At 55.2% G+C, this 17,329-nt stretch overlaps 1 protein-coding gene across 1 annotated transcript in view; it reads left to right on the top strand.

The window, feature by feature from the left end:
* ALMS1 (ALMS1 centrosome and basal body associated protein) overlaps positions 1-17,329 on the top strand; it is a 57,492-nt gene that overhangs the window by 21,871 nt on the left and 18,292 nt on the right. Inside the window, exons 4-8 of the mRNA XM_066184893.1 lie at positions 279-3,162; positions 6,347-6,497; positions 7,565-8,833; positions 9,752-10,420; positions 11,702-11,826. Of these exons, the coding sequence (XP_066040990.1) occupies positions 279-3,162; positions 6,347-6,497; positions 7,565-8,833; positions 9,752-10,420; positions 11,702-11,826 (5,098 nt within the window). The remainder of the gene's footprint in view (positions 1-278; positions 3,163-6,346; positions 6,498-7,564; positions 8,834-9,751; positions 10,421-11,701; positions 11,827-17,329) is intronic.

Raw genomic sequence — 17,329 nt, 5'->3', positions numbered from 1 at the left:
TATTATTATTGAATTATTATTATAGAATTATTATTATTATTATTATTATTATTATTATTATTATTATTATTATTATTATTTCCTTTATTTTAGAGGAGATTTTTGATATTTCTTTGCATTCCTTCAGGTTTTCCCCCTGTAGGGGATGCATTTTTGGGTATTTGTGTGACTATTGCTAAGCCCCAGTTGTCACCTTAAGCTCCTTTGCCTGTGATTTAAAACCAGAGACGCTGAAATAAAAGAACTGATCAGAAGTTCACTTTTCATGCCCTTTCCAGAGGAATCCCTGATGTGTCCGGAGCATCCCCGGGGCATCCAGAGCCTCCCAACATCCGTGGAAGTTTCTCCCCAGCCCTTCCCTCTTCACCCCGGCGCAGCAGAGCTGCTTCCCAAAGCTCCCCAGAGCGTGGGGACAGGGACAGGGACACGCAGCAGGAGGCACCGGGAGCCCCGAGCAGGGGGGATCCAGAGGAGGGGCTGGGGCAGCCCTGGGGCACGGCTGGGAAGGATGGACACCCCAGCGGTCACCCCTGTGCTCACTCCTGTGAACATCCCAGTGGAGATTCCTGTGGTCACGCCTCTGGACACCCCAGTGAACATTCCAATGGACACCTCAGTGAACATCCCAATGGACACCCCAGTGGACATTCCTGTGGTCACCCCAATGGACACCCCAGTGAACATTCCTGTGGTCACCCCAGTGGACATCCCAATGGACACCCCAGTGGACATCCCAATGGACACCCCAGTGGACATTCCTGTGGTCACCCCAATGGACACCCCAGTGGACATCCCAATGGACACCCCAGTGGACATCCCTGTGGTCACCCCAATGGACACCCCAGTGGACATCCCAATGGACACCCCAGTGGACATTCCTGTGGTCACCCCAATGGTCACCCCAGTGAACATTCCTGTGGTCAATCCTGTGAACACCCCAGTGGACACCCCAGTGGACACCCCAGTGGACATCCCAGTGGTCACCCCAGTGGACATCCCTGTGGTCACCCCAGTGGTCACCCCGGTGGTCACCCCGGTGGTCACTCCTCCGGTCACTCCTCCCAGAGCAGCGGTGACCCAGCTGCTGGCTCTGAGCTGGCACAGAGGGACAAGGAGTCCCCAGGGCAGGAGGAATCCTCATCCTCAGGAATCTCCTCCTCTCAAAGGGCACTGACCAAGCTCTCCGGGCACAGCCAGCGGGGGAAGGCGGCCGGCGGCGGAGCAGGAGCCCTGCAGGAGCAGGAGAAAGGACAGAAGGAGCCTGGCCTTGGTTTGGCAGAGGATTTCTCTGCTGGCTCGGGGAAGGGCCGTGCTGGAAAGCCGGCTGCTCGGGCTGTTCTCCCTGCAGCAGCTCCTGAGCCGGGCACAGGGGGCCTGGAGGGGCCTGGGCTGCAGCTCGGGGGCTCTGAGGAGCTCCTGGAGGAGCTGCAGGGATTTCTCCTGAGCCCTCAGCTCTCAGGGAGGCAGGGCAGGGAGGAGCCTGTCCCCACTGTGCCATGCAGCCAGCCCCGGGACACTGCCGGGGACACTGCCGGGGACACTGCCGGGGACACTGCCGGGGACACTGCCGGGGACACGGGGCACTCCCCAGGGACAGCAGAGCCTGCAGGCAGCAGCGCTGAGCTCACAGACTGCTCCATAGAGAGGGGACACAAGGTGACAGACATCTCCCCTTCCTTCAGCCTGGGAGCTGAGGGCTCCTTCTGCCTGCTCCTGCCTCACCCCAACTTCCAGTCCACCCCTGGGCTGTTCCTCAGGAGAGCTGCCGGGGCTCAGGGAGCCCTGGAGATCCCTGCAGACCTCCAGGCCTCTCCTTGCTGCTCCACTGAAGAAACTCCAGGGAAGTCCCCTGGATCCCCTGGGAAGCAGCAGCAGCAGCACCCTCAGAGAGCAGTGACAGAGAGCTGTGAACAGCCCCTCAGGCTGGGATCCCCCCGCCCTGGCAGGATCCAGCCCTCCCCATCCCTGGGTATCCTGGAGAAGGGGAATGTGAGCCAGCCCAGCAGGATCCAGCCCTCCCCATCCTTGGATTTCCTGGAGAAAGGGAATGTGAGCCAGCCTGGCAGGATCCAGCCCTCCCCATCCCTGGATTTCCTGGAGAAAGGGAATGTGAGCCAGCCTGGCAGGATCCAGCCCTCCCCATCCCTGGATTTCCTGGAGAAAGGGAATGTGAGCCAGCCTGGCAGGATCCAGCCCTCCCCATCCCTGGGTGTCCTGGAGAAGGGGAATGTGAGCCAGCCCAGCAGGATCCAGCCCTCCCCATCCCTGGATTTCCTGGAGAAAGGGAATGTGAGCCAGCCCGGCAGGATCCAGCCCTCCCCATCCCTGGATTTCCTGGAGAAAGGGAATGTGAGCCAGCCCGGCAGGATCCAGCCCTCCCCATCCCTGGGTGTCCTGGAGAAGGTGGGAGCCGGGGATGTGAGCCGGCCCGAGCAGGGTCCTGGTGCCAGCAGCTCAGGTGTCCCGGCTGGATCTCCTCCTGCCTCCAGGGCCCCTCCCGGGGCGTCCAGCTGGGTTTTACCAGCCCAGGAGAGCCGCAGAGATGCCGCGGGCTGTGCTGCTCCTCGCTGCAGGGGGACAGGCTCTCTGGGGACTTGGCATTGTCCCCACAAAGCGCTGCTGATTCCCCCGGCTCTGAGCAGGTCCCGGTCTGATCCCGTGGACATGTGCAGCAGCAGCAGCAGCAGAGCCCCGGCTGGAGTCACCCCAAGGTGCGCAGAGCCCCTGCAGCCTCCAGGGGAGGAGAACCCTGCCCTGGGGGGCTCTGGCAGCTCCTCAGGAGGTTCCAGCACATCAGAGGCTGGTCCTGGAGCCAGGGATGTGGACGGTAACCGCAGGAGAAGCTCGGCCCCAGACGTGCTTGTGTCCAGCGCTCGGCTCCAGAAGGATCTGGGCTCCCCAGCTGAGCACGAGGATCGTGGGGAGAAGGAAGAGCAGACCCTCAGCCTGAACATCCCCGCTGGCCACGAGATCGTGGACACCTTTGGAGGCGTTTCCCTGGAGAGCTGGAGTTCTCCAGTGGGTTCTGGGGGGGCCCGGAGCTCCCTGGTGCTGCCCAGGCCCTGCCCCAGCGCAGGGGGGGACGGCAGCAGCTCCGGCCCCCCTGCAGCAGCCCTGCACACCCCCAGGAAAGAGGAGTTCAATATTGAAGAAAGGATCCCGGTAAGTTTGGGTCTGGTTTAAACTCTGCTTCCACAGTTATCTGTTTGGGGTTTTTTTTTTTCCAGTATTAACCATTTCTTTTCCCAGTTATCCATTTATTCCTGGAGTTAACCATTTCTTTTCCCAGTGTTAACCATTTCTTTTTCTTTTCCCAGAGTTATCCATTGTTTTCTTGGTGTTATCCATTTCCTTTCCCAGATTTACCCATTTCTTTTCCCAGAGTTAACCCATTTTTTTCCCAGAGTTATCAATTTCTTCCCCCAGTGTTAACCATTTCTTTTCCCAGATTTACCCATTTTTCCCAGTGTTAACCATTTCTTTTCCCAGTTATCCTTTTTTTCCCCCCAGTTAACCATTTTTTCCCAGCGTTACCCATTTTTTCTGAGAGTTAACCATTTCTTTTCCCAGTTATCAATTTTTTTCCCAGAGTTATCAATTGTTTTCCCAGTGTTAACCATTTCCTTTCCCAGAGTTACCCATTGTTTTCCTGGTTTTATCCATTTCTTTTCCCAGAGTTACCCATTTTTTTCAGTTATACTTTTTTTCCCCCAGAGTTTTCCCTTTGTTTCTCACTTTTCCGCTTCCCCCCACTGTTCTTCTAGGGGAGGATCTAATCACTGCAAGCCAAAACAAATGGTTTTACACAAGGGTGTGCTACAGTGAATTCCACCCATGATACTGGCTCAGCTTACCTTAAATAGAGATGGAAAAACAACTTTTAGTGCAGTTTGACATGGACAGGGAAAGGCTTGGCCATGGGAAGGGGTGACCTGGTGGCTCTTGCAGAAGATCAGGCTCTCCTTACCCAGAGGTTCAGACTCAGGTAGAGCTGAACTCCAGCCCCAGCTCTGCAGGAGCAGCAGACCCAGCACAACTCCTCGGAAATTAAATTCCTTTTTTATTTTGTGGTTTTTGCATTCTGCTTTTTCACTTTGTTCCCATTTCTGAGGGCTCAGTTCTGAATTCTTGATGTGTTCCTCATAAAGGACCTTCAGAGCCTCTTCATCCCTTCCCTCCTCTCCCTCCTGTTTGGCTAATCCAGTTTCCCCTGTTTGGCTAATCCAGATTTCCCTGTTTGGCTAATCCAGATTTCCCTGTTTGGATAATCCAGATTTCGCGTGTTTGGGGGATAATCCAGATTTCTCCTGTTTGGCTAATCCAGATTTCCCTGTTTGGCTAATCCAGATTTCCCTGTTTGGATAATCCAGTTTCCCCTGTCTGGATAATCCAGATTTCCCTGTTTGGATAATCCAGATTTCCCGTGTTTGGGGGATAATCCAGATTTCTCCTGTTTGGCTAATCCAGATTTCCCCTGTTTGGGGGATAATCCAGATTTCCCGTGTTTGGGGGATAATCCAGATTTTCCTGTTTGGATAATCCAGATTTCCCTGTTTGGCTAATCCAGTTTCCCCAGTTTGGCTAATCCAGTTTCCCCTGTTTGGCTAATCCAGATTTCCCTGTTTGGCTAATCCAGATTTCCCTGTTTGGATAATCCAGATTTTCCTGTTTGGCTAATCCAGATTTCCCTGTTTGGCTAATCCAGACTTCCCCCTGTTGTGGGGCTGGAGAGCATTAGTGGCTGTGAGAGGCGGAGCAAACGAGATGCAGATTTATGCTAATGCCAGCCCTGGAATTCTCCTCTCACAGGATGACTCCATCATCACCAGGTCTTCGGGAATGTGCTCTGGGAGCTCTTTCTCGCTCTGTTGTCTCTGCAAACCCGTGGTGGTGACACAAATATCAATATTGGAGGGAGGGTGTTGGGGATGAAATTCATGAGACAGGGAGATGACTCCTGTTCCTGGCTATAATTACACATCCTCCAGCCTAGTTCTGAGGGATTCTGCTCCCAGAAATCACTGGGAGCTGAAGGCGATCAGGTCACTCAGCTGGCTGCTCATGTGGAGGTTTGTAATGAAGCCATGGGAAATGATTTGTAATAAAATCATGGCAGCTGGCTGTGATGTGTGAGGGAATTTATTTAATTTTCCTGGCTGGGTTAGGGCACAGCGTGCATGAGTTGAAATGAATTTGCCCCTACAGGTGATGAACTCAAGGAAAATTTTGGCTGCTTTATTTTTTTCCTCCTGCATATAATGTCTGCGTGTAAAGCAGCTCTGACAAAAGTGCTCCCAAATGATTTTCCTGGAAGGCTTCAACAAACTTGTCCTAAAAAAAAATGAGGAGCTGCTGCCTGGGATTCCCGAGTCTGGCAGTGTTTTCTGAGTTTCCTGTGTGGGGAGGGAGAAGGGTTTTAAACCAAACCTGTGTCCTCTCCTTCCAGCTGGGAAATGGGATTTTAAGCAGGTGAGGCTGAAGCATCTGAGTTTTCACTCTGGGAAGGTTCTGCTTCCTTTTTTCCGTGGCAAAGTCGGGATTGATCCACAGGAAATGCAGGGTTTGTGTTTATTATTTCTTATCTAGTAACAGGCTCACCAGCCGTGAGCTCTAATTAGCCAGGTAAAGAAATGAGGTAGAATGGAGCACCCCGAACTCTTTCCAAGGTTATTTCAGTGTTAATTACCCACTAACGAGGTGACATCTGGATTATTTCTGTTTTTGACCCAATAATGACCACCCAAGGCCCGAAATGGAGAACCTTTTTCACCCAATTACAGAAAATCACCCAGACCCGTGAAGAAGATGAAGAAGAAGGACTCAAGACAATGCCCAGAGTCCTCCACCCTGACTCACGTGTATTCCTGTGCACTGAAATCTTAAATCTCAGTTTTTCACCCTGTGAGATCACACACTTCTGTTCAAACCACACACCCACAGCCCCAGTGCTGTCACTCAGTTTTGGAAGCTGTTCCGTGACCTCAAATCAAAACGTGGTGCTGGCTTGAGGGTCAGCACCTTTTAGCACAGAAAACCTGAAATTCTCACCCTGCAGGTTTCCAACATCCCTCCTGCCTTGTCTGGCACTGGGGTGTTGGCTCTGCCAGCCCAGGGCTCCTCCATCCCCTAAATGTTGATTATTCCCTGTTTTCCCAGGTCTGTCTGAGGAATCTGGGCATTGAGCAGTCCCCTGGCTCCATCCTGGCCCCGTTCCTGCCCCTCCATCCCTAAATGTTGATTATTCCTTGTTTTCCCAGGTGTACCTGAGGAATCTGGGCATTGAGCAGTCCCCTGGCTCCTTCCTGCCCCTCCATCCCTAAATGTTGATTATTCCTTGTTTTCCCAGGTCTATCTGAGGAATCTGGGCATTGAGCAGTCCCCTGGCTCCATCCTGGCCCTGTTCCTGCCCCGGGGGCCCCTCCAGGAGCTGGAGTTCTCCCCTGGGGGGCCCAGGATCCTGCAGGACCCCCTGGACACGCTGCTCCCACAGGCACAGGGTATGGCCGGGGATGTTCCTGGGGCTTCACCTTCTCCCATCCTGTCGTTTTGGTTCACTTAATTTTGTTTTTGTTTTTTTTTTTTTTTGTGTTAACACACTGATTTAAATGTAGTGGCTGGAGTGCTGGCTGGAATTATTTATCCTTTTTCTGCTGTGAGATGTGATTAGGAGAAAAAGTAAAGCAGGCTTAAAGGGTATAAAGAAAGCTTTTTAAAAACAAAACTATAAGAGAGAAAAAAATTAATGGGAATTAGAATGAAACTTTTAAAATGCTTTTATTTTTTTCGAATGTGAAAGCAGCACGCATCCCCAGCAGGAGATTTCAGGGAATATTGAAACCTTTGGAAAGCTGCCTCCCCCTCCTGTCAGGGCTCCGCAGTGTGGCTGTGGGGCGCTGCAGGGACACAGGGTCTTCATTCCCTTCGTTCCTCCTTTTCCAAGAGCCCTTCAGAAGGAAGAGGTTTGCATCTTGGGATTGAGGGAATGGCACCAGACTTTTTTTCTTTCTTGGGAGAGGAGGAATCATCATTCTTGGTTTCTTTTGCATTCCGGGGTTTCTTGGTGCGTTCAGGGCGACAAAAAGCTGTCAAGTGTTTTTATGACTGGCCAGGTCTGTTCCTGAATCCATCCCCCCATCATCACCATCATCATCGTCATCGTCATTCAAATGAGTGTGGCTTTGTAACAGCCAGCTCTGTTGGATGGATGATCCCATCCCAACTCAAGCTCTTCTGTAATTCTCTGATAGAGTTTTGTTATTTTCTTTGGTATTCATCTGAAACACTCCGGAGATTTCCTTCGGGGGACAAATCTCACGGAAATCTCAGTTCAAGTCTCATGCTGAGAGCAGCATATTCCCCACTGAATGTTCAATTAATATGTTAATTTAAAATTTAAAATTTTATTTTATTTTATTTTATTTTATAGAATTTAATATAAAATTAAATACTCCCCATTTTTTATTTGAGTCCTGCCCTCCCTCTCTGTGCCCTGCGGCACAGGCAGGGCTGTTGGTCGTGTCCTGGAGCCCCCAGGTGAGTGAGGGAGTGTTCTGTTCCCCTGCAGGTGCCCCGCTGCCGGCCTTGGAGATGTCACAAGCAAGCTTTGGCTCCGACCTGTCCCCCCTGAGCGTGTCCCTGGCCCTTGGGGGGTCCCCTGTGGGCTCTGGGGCTGCCTCGGGTGTGATGTCCCCTGTGGGCACCCAGGCTGGCATGGGTGAGCTGGCCCTGTCCCCTGTGGGTCCCCAGGCTGGCCCAGGTGAGCTGTCCCTGTCCCCTGCGGGTCCCCAGGCTGGCCCAGGTGAGCTGGCCCTGTCCCCTGTGGGTCCCCAGGCTGGCTCAGGGGTGCTATCCCTGTCCCCTGTGGGTCCCCAGGCTGGCATGGGTGAGCTGTCCCTGTTCGCTGTGGGCTCCAGGGGTGGCCCAGGTGGTCTGTCCCCCCAGGAGCTGTCCCCTCTGGAGCTCTGTCCCTGCTCCCCCCCTCTGTCCCTGGAGCCCCCAGGCACCCAGGGCAGGGTGACATGTCCCCAGCTCTCAGTTGGGCTGTCCCTGTCCCCTGTGGGCTCCTGGGGTGACCCAGGTGAGCTGTCCCTGTCCCCTGTGGGTCCCCAGGCTGGCCCAGGTGAGCTGTCCCTGTTCCCTGTGGGCTCCAGGGGTGGCCCAGGTGGTCTGTCCCCCCAGGAGCTGTCCCCTCTGGAGCTCTGTCCCTGCTCCCCCCCGCTGTCCCTGGAGCCCCCAGGCACCCAGGGCAGGGTGACATGTCCCCAGCTCTCAGTTGGGCTGTCCCTGTCCCCTGTGGGCTCCAGGGGTGACCCAGGTGAGCTGTCCCTGACCCCTGTGGGTCCCCAGGCTGGCTCAGGTGAGCTGTCCCCCCAGGAGCTGTCCCCCCTCGAGCTCTGTCCCTGCTCCCCCCCTCTGTCCCTGGAGCCCCCAGGCAGCCAGGGCAGGGTGACAGGTCCCCAGCTCTCAGGGGTGCTGTCCTTGTCCCCTGTGGGCACCCAGGCTGGCTCAGGTGAGCTGTCCCTGTCCCCTGTGGGTCCCCAGGCTGGCCCAGGTGAGCTGTCCCTGTCCCCTGCGGGTCCCCAGGCTGGCCCAGGTGGTCTGTCCCCCCAGGAGCTGTCCCCCCTGGAGCTCTGTCCCTGCTCCCCCCCGCTGTCCCTGGAGCCCCCAGGCGGCCAGGGCAGGGTGACGGGTCCCCAGCTGCGGGGGGCTGCCCCAGCCCGGGGCACCGAGGGGTCCCCTGGAGCTGCGGGAGCAGGGCAGGACCCCCCCCAGCGGCTGGTGGGGCCGGGCGCGCCCCCGGGCGGGGGCCGGCGGCCCGCAGGGCTCCGCGGCTGTGCGCGGGGGCGAGCCGGGGCTGCGCGGGGGCGAGCCGAGCTCGGGGCTGGGCGCCGGGAGCAGCCGGCGCCGGCGGGCCGGGGCTTCCCCGCTGGAGCCGGGGCTCCTGCGGCCGCTGCCGGAGCTGCTGGCCCAGGCGGAGGGGCTCGCTGCCACCGGGGGCCGCCCTGCCTGCCCCGCTGCCGCCTGCGGGGCGCCTGGGCAGCACGGCGGGCCCGGGCTGGGGCAGGAGGGGGATCCCGGGGATCCCAGGGCGGGGCAGGAGGGGGATCCCAGAGATCCCAGGGCAGGGCAGCAGGAGGATCCCAGGGATCCCAGGGCGGTGCAGGAGGGGGATCCCGGGGATCCCAGGGCGGGGCAGGAGGGGGATCCCAGGGCGGGGCAGGAGGGGGATCCCAGGGCAGGGCAGGAGGGGGATCCCGGGGATCCCAGGGTGGTGCAGGAGGGGGATCCCGGGGATCCCAGGGTGGGGCAGGAGGGGGATCCCGGGGATCCCAGGGTGGTGCAGCAGGAGGATCCCAGGGATCTTGGGTTAGGGCAGGAGAGGGATCCCAGGGATCTTGGGTTAGGGCAGGAGAGGGATCCCAGAGATCCCAGGGCGGGGCAGGAGGGGGATCCCAGGGATCCCAGGTTGGGGCAGGAGAGGGATCTCAGGGATCTTGGGTTAGGGCAGGAGAGGGATCCCAGAGATCCCAGGGTGGGGCAGGAGGGGGATCCCAGGGATCCCAGGTTGGGGCAGGAGAGGGATCCCAGGGATCCCAGGGCAGGGCAGGGCTGGGTCCCTGAGCCGCACCGGACGCTGTCCCGGGATGAGGCCCAGAGGGGCGCGCAGGGAGGAGCGGGGCTGCCGGCACACCCTCGGCGCTCTGCCAGCCGCCCGTTGCGGTGGGGCCAGCCTGTGGGTGAGGGTCTGCAGGGCAGGGCAGGGCCGAGGGCGGCGGCCCGGGGCCCGAGGGCAGCGGGAGCCCCGGGCAGGTGGGAGCCCGAGGGCTGCAGCGGCGGCGCGCCCGCGGGCGGGGGGGCCGGCACGGGGCGCTGCCGGCCGCCCCCTGGGCGCCGCCGCCCCGCCAGGGCCGGCCGCTCCTGCTGCCCTGGAGCCCCCGGGCGCTGTCCCCCCTGTCCTGGGGGGCTCCTTGGCCCGGCCTGGGGGGGGCTGGCGGGGCACCAGGGACACGGGGCAGCGACGACAGCAGCAGTGGGGACTCCCTCAGTGCCCGTGTCAGGAGCCTCCTGGGGAAACCCGGGCGTGCCCAGCAGCCTGGCAGTGCCCCGGGGGTGTCCCGTCAGCCGGGCAGTGCCCCGGGGGTGTCCCGTCAGCCGGGCAGTGCCCCGGGGGTGTCCCACCAGCCTGGCAGTGTCCCAAGGGTGTCCCACCAGCCGGGCAGTGCCCCGGGGGTGTCCCTGAGCCCCCTGCCCCGGGCTGGGGCTGCCAGGGGCTGGCCAGGGGGCAGCAGCAGCAGCAGCAGCAGCAGCAGCGGGGACTCGCTGGCTGCCCGTGTCCGCAGCCTGCTGGGGACTGGCACCCCTGGCATCGATGCCACGCACGTCCTGAGGAGTGCAGAGGAGCAGGAGAGGAAGATCCGAGGTGAGGGCAGGGCTGGGTGGGTCTGGCACAGCCTGGGCTGGGATTGTGCCGGGGGGTGATGGGCTGTGGGGGCTGCGCTGGGGCTTTGGGCACTAACAAATGCTGCCAGACGTTCCTCGAGCTTTTACTGCTTTCTTTTCTTTTCTTTTCTTTTCTTTTCTTTTCTTTTCTTTTCTTTTCTTTTCTTTTCTTTTCTTTTCTTTTCTTTTCTTTTCTTTTCTTTTCTTTTCTTTTCTTTTCTTTTCTTTTCTTTATTTTATTTTTTATTTTATTTTATTTTATTTTATTTTATTTTATTTTATTTTATTTTATTTTATTTTATTTTATTTTATTTTTTATTTTATTATTTCCCCGTAACTGATGATGATTTTACACAACGGAGGGATGGCAGCAGCTCAGGTCTGCCAGCAGCAGCCAAAGATCTCTTTGTTACAGAACATTTTAGAAGTTTTCCAGCCAATAACACATTGCTAGAGCTGACAGACAATTGTTCTCCCAGCCACTGGCAGCACACACACGCCTGCTTCAAACAGTGCTTGGGTGCTTTCTATTAACAATAATCAATATTCCGTTATTAAGCTTAAAACCTTCTACCATCTTGCGAAATGTATTTTTCTGCAGTCTGAAGATCTATCCCAGCCAGACCTGACTCTCAGATCATTGTTCCATGTCCTGAATTGCTGTACTGTTGTAACTTTTCCTACTTTCAAGCTTTGCAGTCACAGCTAATTCTAATTTCTTCTGCTCTTTGTGTTTCCGGGGCCTGCTCCCACACCTTTCTGAGAGCCTGCTCACTTTTAACATTCCCCAGAGGTGCCAGCAGAGCTGAGGCTGCTCCCTGCCTCCGAGGGGATTATTCTGGGTTGTACTGAGGAGCTCGAATGGGACAGGCCTTCAGTGAGGGGCACTTCCCAGAAATCTTCCCAAGGAATCGGGGAGAATTGGGCTTTCCCAGTTCAGAAACGTGATTTTCCTGCCATCACTGGAAGGAATGACTTTGTCCACACAGTTCCCAAGTCAGGGATGTGGGGAGGGGCTGTGTGAGCGAGCTCTGACTTGTGTCTGAGCCAGGAAAGAGTCCTGGATCCTTGTCTCCAAAGAAATGATTCCAGGAGCCGTTTAGATTGTCCTCCTGGTCATTCCAGGAGCTCTGGGATTTGCCTGTGGTCTTTGTTCCCGCACCCTGCGTGACCAGAAATGCACGGCTTTGATTTTAAGTTTCAAGCTGTTCTCGTACACGGCATGGGGAAGGAAAGCTCTGCTGGTTTGTGTTTTTTGCAGCCTGGGTGAAGCTGAGACTGCAGTCCCAGGGGTCTGGGCCGGGCTGGGATGAGGAGACCCAGCACAGGATCCAGGGGATCCAGGCAGAGCTGCTCCCAAGGACCAGGAAATCTGCCCAAACCGAGGTACAGACCAGCCCAGGCTGGGGGAAATGCTGCCGCACCTGCTCCGGGAGGGGTTTAGGGGGGGTTTGTGTTTTTCCCAGGCGGTTTGGGGTGGTCTGGCTGTGGGGGTGACACCCAGAGGGAGGTGTGAAGGACAGAGACGTGGGGGGAGAACTGGCGTGGCTGTGGGAAAGGGCCCAAAGCTCCTGGCGGGTCTGGATTGGCTGGGGGAATTGTTTCCACAAAATATTTTGAGATATTCGGGAACTCCTCCTGCCGTGGCAGGGGCTGGGTGTCCGTGGAGTGCCCTGGGGCAGTGGGGGAGTCTGTTGGGCACTTCCCACCTGGAGCTGGGTGGGAAAATCTCCCGGGGAAGGGGAAGGGGCTGCTCCAGGAGTGCTGCAGGTGAGGATGCCACGGGAAATCAGGGAGGGCTGATCCCGGGATATCCTCGGGGAGAGCTTGGGAGGGCTCTGTGGGAGGGTCAGGGCTGGGTCAGGCTCCTGCAGCTCGGAATGTCTGGGAGGACTTGCCCTGGAGCTGCCGTGGTTTGTGCATCTCCTCTGGAGAGTTTCTGGTTCACGCATAAAATGCCTATCTGTGAAATGCATTTATGTAAAATTGAATATCTGCATGGTTCGTGCATCTCCTCTGGAGAGTTTCTAGTTCGTGTGTCAAATGCACATCTAGAAAATGCACCTGTAGATGGTTTGTGCATCTCCTTTGGAGAGTTTCTAGTTCGTGTGTCAAATGCACATCTAGAAAATGCACCTGTAGATGGTTTGTGCATCTCCTTTGGAGAGTTTCTAGTTCGTGTGTCAAATGCAGATCTGGAAAGTGCACATCTGTGAAGTGCACATCTGTAAAACTGAATATCTGCATGGTTTGTGCATCTCCTTTGGAGAGTTTCTAGTTCGTGTGTTAAATGCACATCTGGAAAATGCACCTGTAGATGGTTCGTGCATCTCCTTTGGAGAGTTTCTAGTTCGTGTGTCAAATGTACATCTGGAAAGTGCACATCTGTGAAATGCACATCTGGAAAATGCACATTTTGATGGTTTGTGCATCTCCTTTGGAGAGTTTCTAGTTCATGTGTCAAATGCACACCTGGAAAATGCACATCTAGATGGATGGTTTGTGCATCTCCCTTGGACTGTTTCTAGTTCGTGGGTAAAATGCACATCTGTAAAACTCAGTATCTGCATAGTTTGTGCATCTCCTTTAGAGAATTTCTAGTTCATGTGTCAAATGCACATCTGGAAAATGCACATTTTGTTGGTTTGTGCATCTCCTTTGGAGAGTTCCTAGTTCACATGTCAAAGGCAGATCTGGAAAATGCACATTTTGATGGTTTGTACAGCTCCCTTGGACTGTTTCTCATTCACGTGTAAAATGCACATCTGTAAAATTGAATATCTGCATGGTTTGTGCATCTCCTTTGGAGAGTTTCTGGTTCGTGTGTCAAATGCACATCTGGAAAATGCACATCTGTGAAATGCACATCTGGAAAATGCACATTTTGTTGGTTTGTGCATCTCCTTTGGAGAGTTCCTAGTTCACGTGTGAAATGCACACCTGGGCTGGAGTTTGTGTGAGCAGGAGTGTGTTCCCTCTGTTTTCACTCCGAATGTCCATTTCTGGCCCCGCCCTGGTGTCCGGGGTGATCGCGGCAGGGTTTTAGGGATTGCTGTTCCACACAAGTGCCCTGAGCTTTAGGAAGAGCTTCCTTTTAGTTTTTTTCCCCTTTATTTTTTTTCCCTGTTTGCTCCTGCCTGCCTGCCGGGAGAAGCGGCAGGGTTGGTTTGTTTGTTTTAATTAACATCCCTGCATTAGCAGCAGTGACAGTCAGTGCTTCAGGAGTGCTCAGTGCCGGGAGGAGACACAGCAAAAACACTCCCAAAACTTCCCGGGTATTCCTGCCTTGGGCAGCTGGGGGAAAAAGAAAGCGACTATTTTATCAATCATTATTAGATAAATAAATTATACCGATGTCATTTCATATTTTAGAAACTCACATTTCTTAAAATTCCATTTTCTTAACAAAGAGAAACAAAAGCACAAACGCAAAACCAGAGGCATGAAAGCTTTTACCTCGCAACTTTTAGATTTTGTTTGATGCCAGCTTTGTGCCCACCCTCGTGGCACCGAGGATTTCACCTTTCTGTGACTCAGTGTCAGCTGGGGATTGTTTCATCCCCATCCAAAGGGAGAAGAAATTCACCATCATCCTGCAAACCCAGCTCCCCAGGAATTGTTTCCGTTCAACCGCAGGCACCTCGTGCTTTGAGCTCCAAAATATTTTTTGCACGGGCAATGTTTTTTAATTGGAGATAAGAAACGGTTTGAATTTGCAGAGTGCAGATTGCTCTAAACTTCTGCACTGAAAAAAACCAAAACAACACAACAAAACCACAGCCAGGCGAAACAACCTCCTGTAAATTAATTGGGAACTGTTGTGTGCAGCAAGGGTGGAAGTTTTAGAGGCAAAGTGCCAGGCACGGACTGAAAAAGAACAGAGCAAAGGTGAGGAAAATACATTTTCCTCCTATGAAACTTTTCAGATTGAGAAAGACAAACTGTTCCTGCAGCTCCAAGCAAAACACTTCCTGCAGCAGGATCCTGGTGGGGATGTTCTTTGGGAATGTTCAGAGCCTGCCTCTCGTTTTCAGAGGAATTCGGGTGCCGCTGGATTTTCTTGGCGTTTTCCCTGTTTGCCACGGGGGGTGTGTGGAGTCTGTGGGCAGGGAAAGGAGCAGGACACTTTGGGAGAGTCCTCTGGGAATGTTTTAAGTGGAAAGATTTCCCATTTTCTACCAAGGCAGTCCAGGGTCTCTGGGAGCTCTTTGTGACAGGCAGGAGAATTCCTGTGGATTTCCCAGGATTTCTGGCTGAGCAGAGGGTTCAGGAGGGGCTGCAAACGTGGCCTGGAGTGCTCTGAGGGGCTCAGAACCCCTGGAATGCTCAACATGGACAGGCTGGGAGAGCTGGGAATGTTCCCCTGGAGAAGGGAAAAATCCAGGGAATGCTCAGAGTCCCCAAAGGGGCTCCAGGAGAGCTGGAGAGGGGCTGGGGCCAAGGCTTGGAGGGACAGGACACAGGGAATGGCTTCCCACTGGGAAAGGGGACATTGGGCTGGGATCTTGGGCAGCAATTCCTGCCTGGGAGGGTGGGAAGGGGCTGGGCTGGAATTCCCACATTTGCTGGTGCTGCCCCTGGATCCCTGGGAATGCCCAAGGCCAGCTTGGATCCATCTGGGACAGTGGGAGGTGTCCCTGCCACGGCAGGTTTGGAATTGCTGTTGGCCATATACACAATTCCAGCATCTTCAGCCTCAGGATTCTCCTCCCAAACTGAGGACCTGGCTTCCCCCCCCCTGCTGCATTCTGGGGAGCCAGATGCTCCCTCTCCCCTTTCCCTGGGTGCAGCCTTTTCCTCCCCTCCCTGCTGTACTTTTCCACTCCCTGAGCTTTTCCTCCCTTGCTGCAGGAAGTTCAGGGAGTTGTAGCTCTAAATTTGCTCTGCCAGGCTCGCCGTGGATCATATGGCCCAGGGGGAGCTTTTTTGGAAGGATGACACATGAGAGGCACAATGGAACATGTGAAAGGCTTGGGGGGGGATGAGTTTATCACAGCTCCTGTGCCTGCTCTGGCTGGTGGGAGTTGCTCTGCTGTTACCTCAGGCACGCGGTGCAGGGAGGAGAAGCCTTGGGATCATCCCTGGCTGCAGGGAATGCCAAGCAAACTTGATTTTCAGCCTTAAAACCCACCGAGGAGTGGAGGAGTGGAGTGAGGATCCAGGCGCTGCTGTGGTGGCCTCAGGGCTGGGGCGAGGCTGGGGGAGCTGTTGCGGTGTAAATAATGAAATACTGGTTTGTGCGTTCGGTTCACACCAGGAACGTTCCCCCCGCTGCTCTTTGTTGCCAAATCGCCCGTGGTTGGTGGGGGATGCAACCACCCAGGGGCTCGTGTTGCTGGAGTACACTGCTGCTTCCACAGGCGGCCCAGTCAGTGGGGAAAAAAGTAAATATAACCTAGATTTTGGTGTCTTTTTTTTCCTCTCCAAATAAGCTCCTCTGGCCCATCTCCATGGCAGCACGTTCGTGTCAGATTTCCTCCCTGCAGTGGAAGTGTTGGGATCTTGGGTTACGCTTGCATGAATCCATTTCTGTTGGTGCTTGGAATCGTGCAGGTTGGAAGAGATCATCGAGTCCAAGCATCAGGGAAATGTTCAGCCCTGAGGTGTCCTCAGGTGCCTCAGCCACACGTTTTTTGAGCGGTTCCAGGGATGGTGACGCCAGCAGTTCCCTGTTCCAATCCCTGGGAGCCCTTTCCATGGAGAATTTTTTTTCCTGAGGTCCAATCTTAAACATCCTCTGGTGCAGCTTGAGGAGTTCCCTGCTGGCCCGGACCCCACAAAGAGCCACGGGCTGGGAGGGTTGGGTCCCCGTGGAATTGTGTGCCTGTCCTGGCCCCTGGCAGTGTCCTGCCCCAGGGCACAGGGCTGAGGGGCACTGGGGACAGAGCTGCTGGGTTTGGGATTCTGCCAGGGCTGGGAACAGCTCTGGGGTAGCTCTGGTAAATCAGGGCAGGTCCCGGGGACATCTGAGCGCAGGTGAGTGCAGTGCTGCTCTGGTGTGCTCCGGGATTGGGATTGGGGTTGGGATCAATCCAGGTGAGATCTGAGCTCAGGACTGGGATTGGAATCAGTCCAGATGAGATCTCAGGTGAGTGCTGTGCTGCTCTGGTGTGCTCCGGGACTGGGACTGGGATCAGTCCCGGTGAGATCTGAGCTCAGGACTGGGATTGGAATCAGTCCAAGTGAGATCTCAGGTGAGTGCAGTGCTGCTCTGGTGTGCTCCGGGATTGGGATTGGGGTTGGGATCAATCCAGGTGAGATCTGAGCTCAGGATTGGGATTGGAATCAGTCCAGATGAGATCTCAGGTGAGTGCTGTGCTGCTCTGGTGTGCTCTGGGATTGGGACTGGGATCAGTCCTGGTGAGATCTGAGCTCAGGATTGGGACTGGGATCAGTCCAGGTGCGATCTCAGCTCAGGTGAGTGCAGTGCTGCTCTGGTGTGCTCCAGGATTGGGACTGGGATCAGTCCAGGTGAGATCTGAGCTCAGGTGAGTGCTGTGCTCCAGGATTGGGATTGGGATCAGTCCAGGTGAGATCTCATCTCAGGTGAGTGCTGTGCTCCAGGATTGGGATTGGGATCAGTCTAGGTGAGATCTCAGCTCAGGATTGGGATTGGAATCAGTCCAGGTGAGATCTCAGGTGAGTGCTGTGCTGCTCTGGTGTGCTCCAGGGCAGCAGCTCCCGTGGGATCAGCCCTGCAGGGATAAATGGCTGGCAGTGGTCACCTGGCACTTACCAAGGGTAAAGTTCTAATGAGGTCATTAAACTGAGTTCCCTCCTGGTGACACGCTCCTGGCAGGTGACATCTCTCACCTTTACCTTCTCCCTGCAGGTTTTGGCCAGGGAGGGACGTTCTCCCCACACCGTGTGTGACCTGTGCTTTGTTTTC

The sequence above is a fragment of the Chamaea fasciata genome, unplaced genomic scaffold, assembly GCF_029207755.1.
Source record: "Chamaea fasciata isolate MVZ Bird 193981 ecotype frontalis unplaced genomic scaffold, bChaFas1.0.hap1 SCAF_6, whole genome shotgun sequence".
Lineage (NCBI taxonomy): Eukaryota > Metazoa > Chordata > Aves > Passeriformes > Sylviidae > Chamaea > Chamaea fasciata.
Note: the sequence above shows the minus strand (reverse complement) of the source record. Positions and strands in the feature narration are given on the sequence as shown.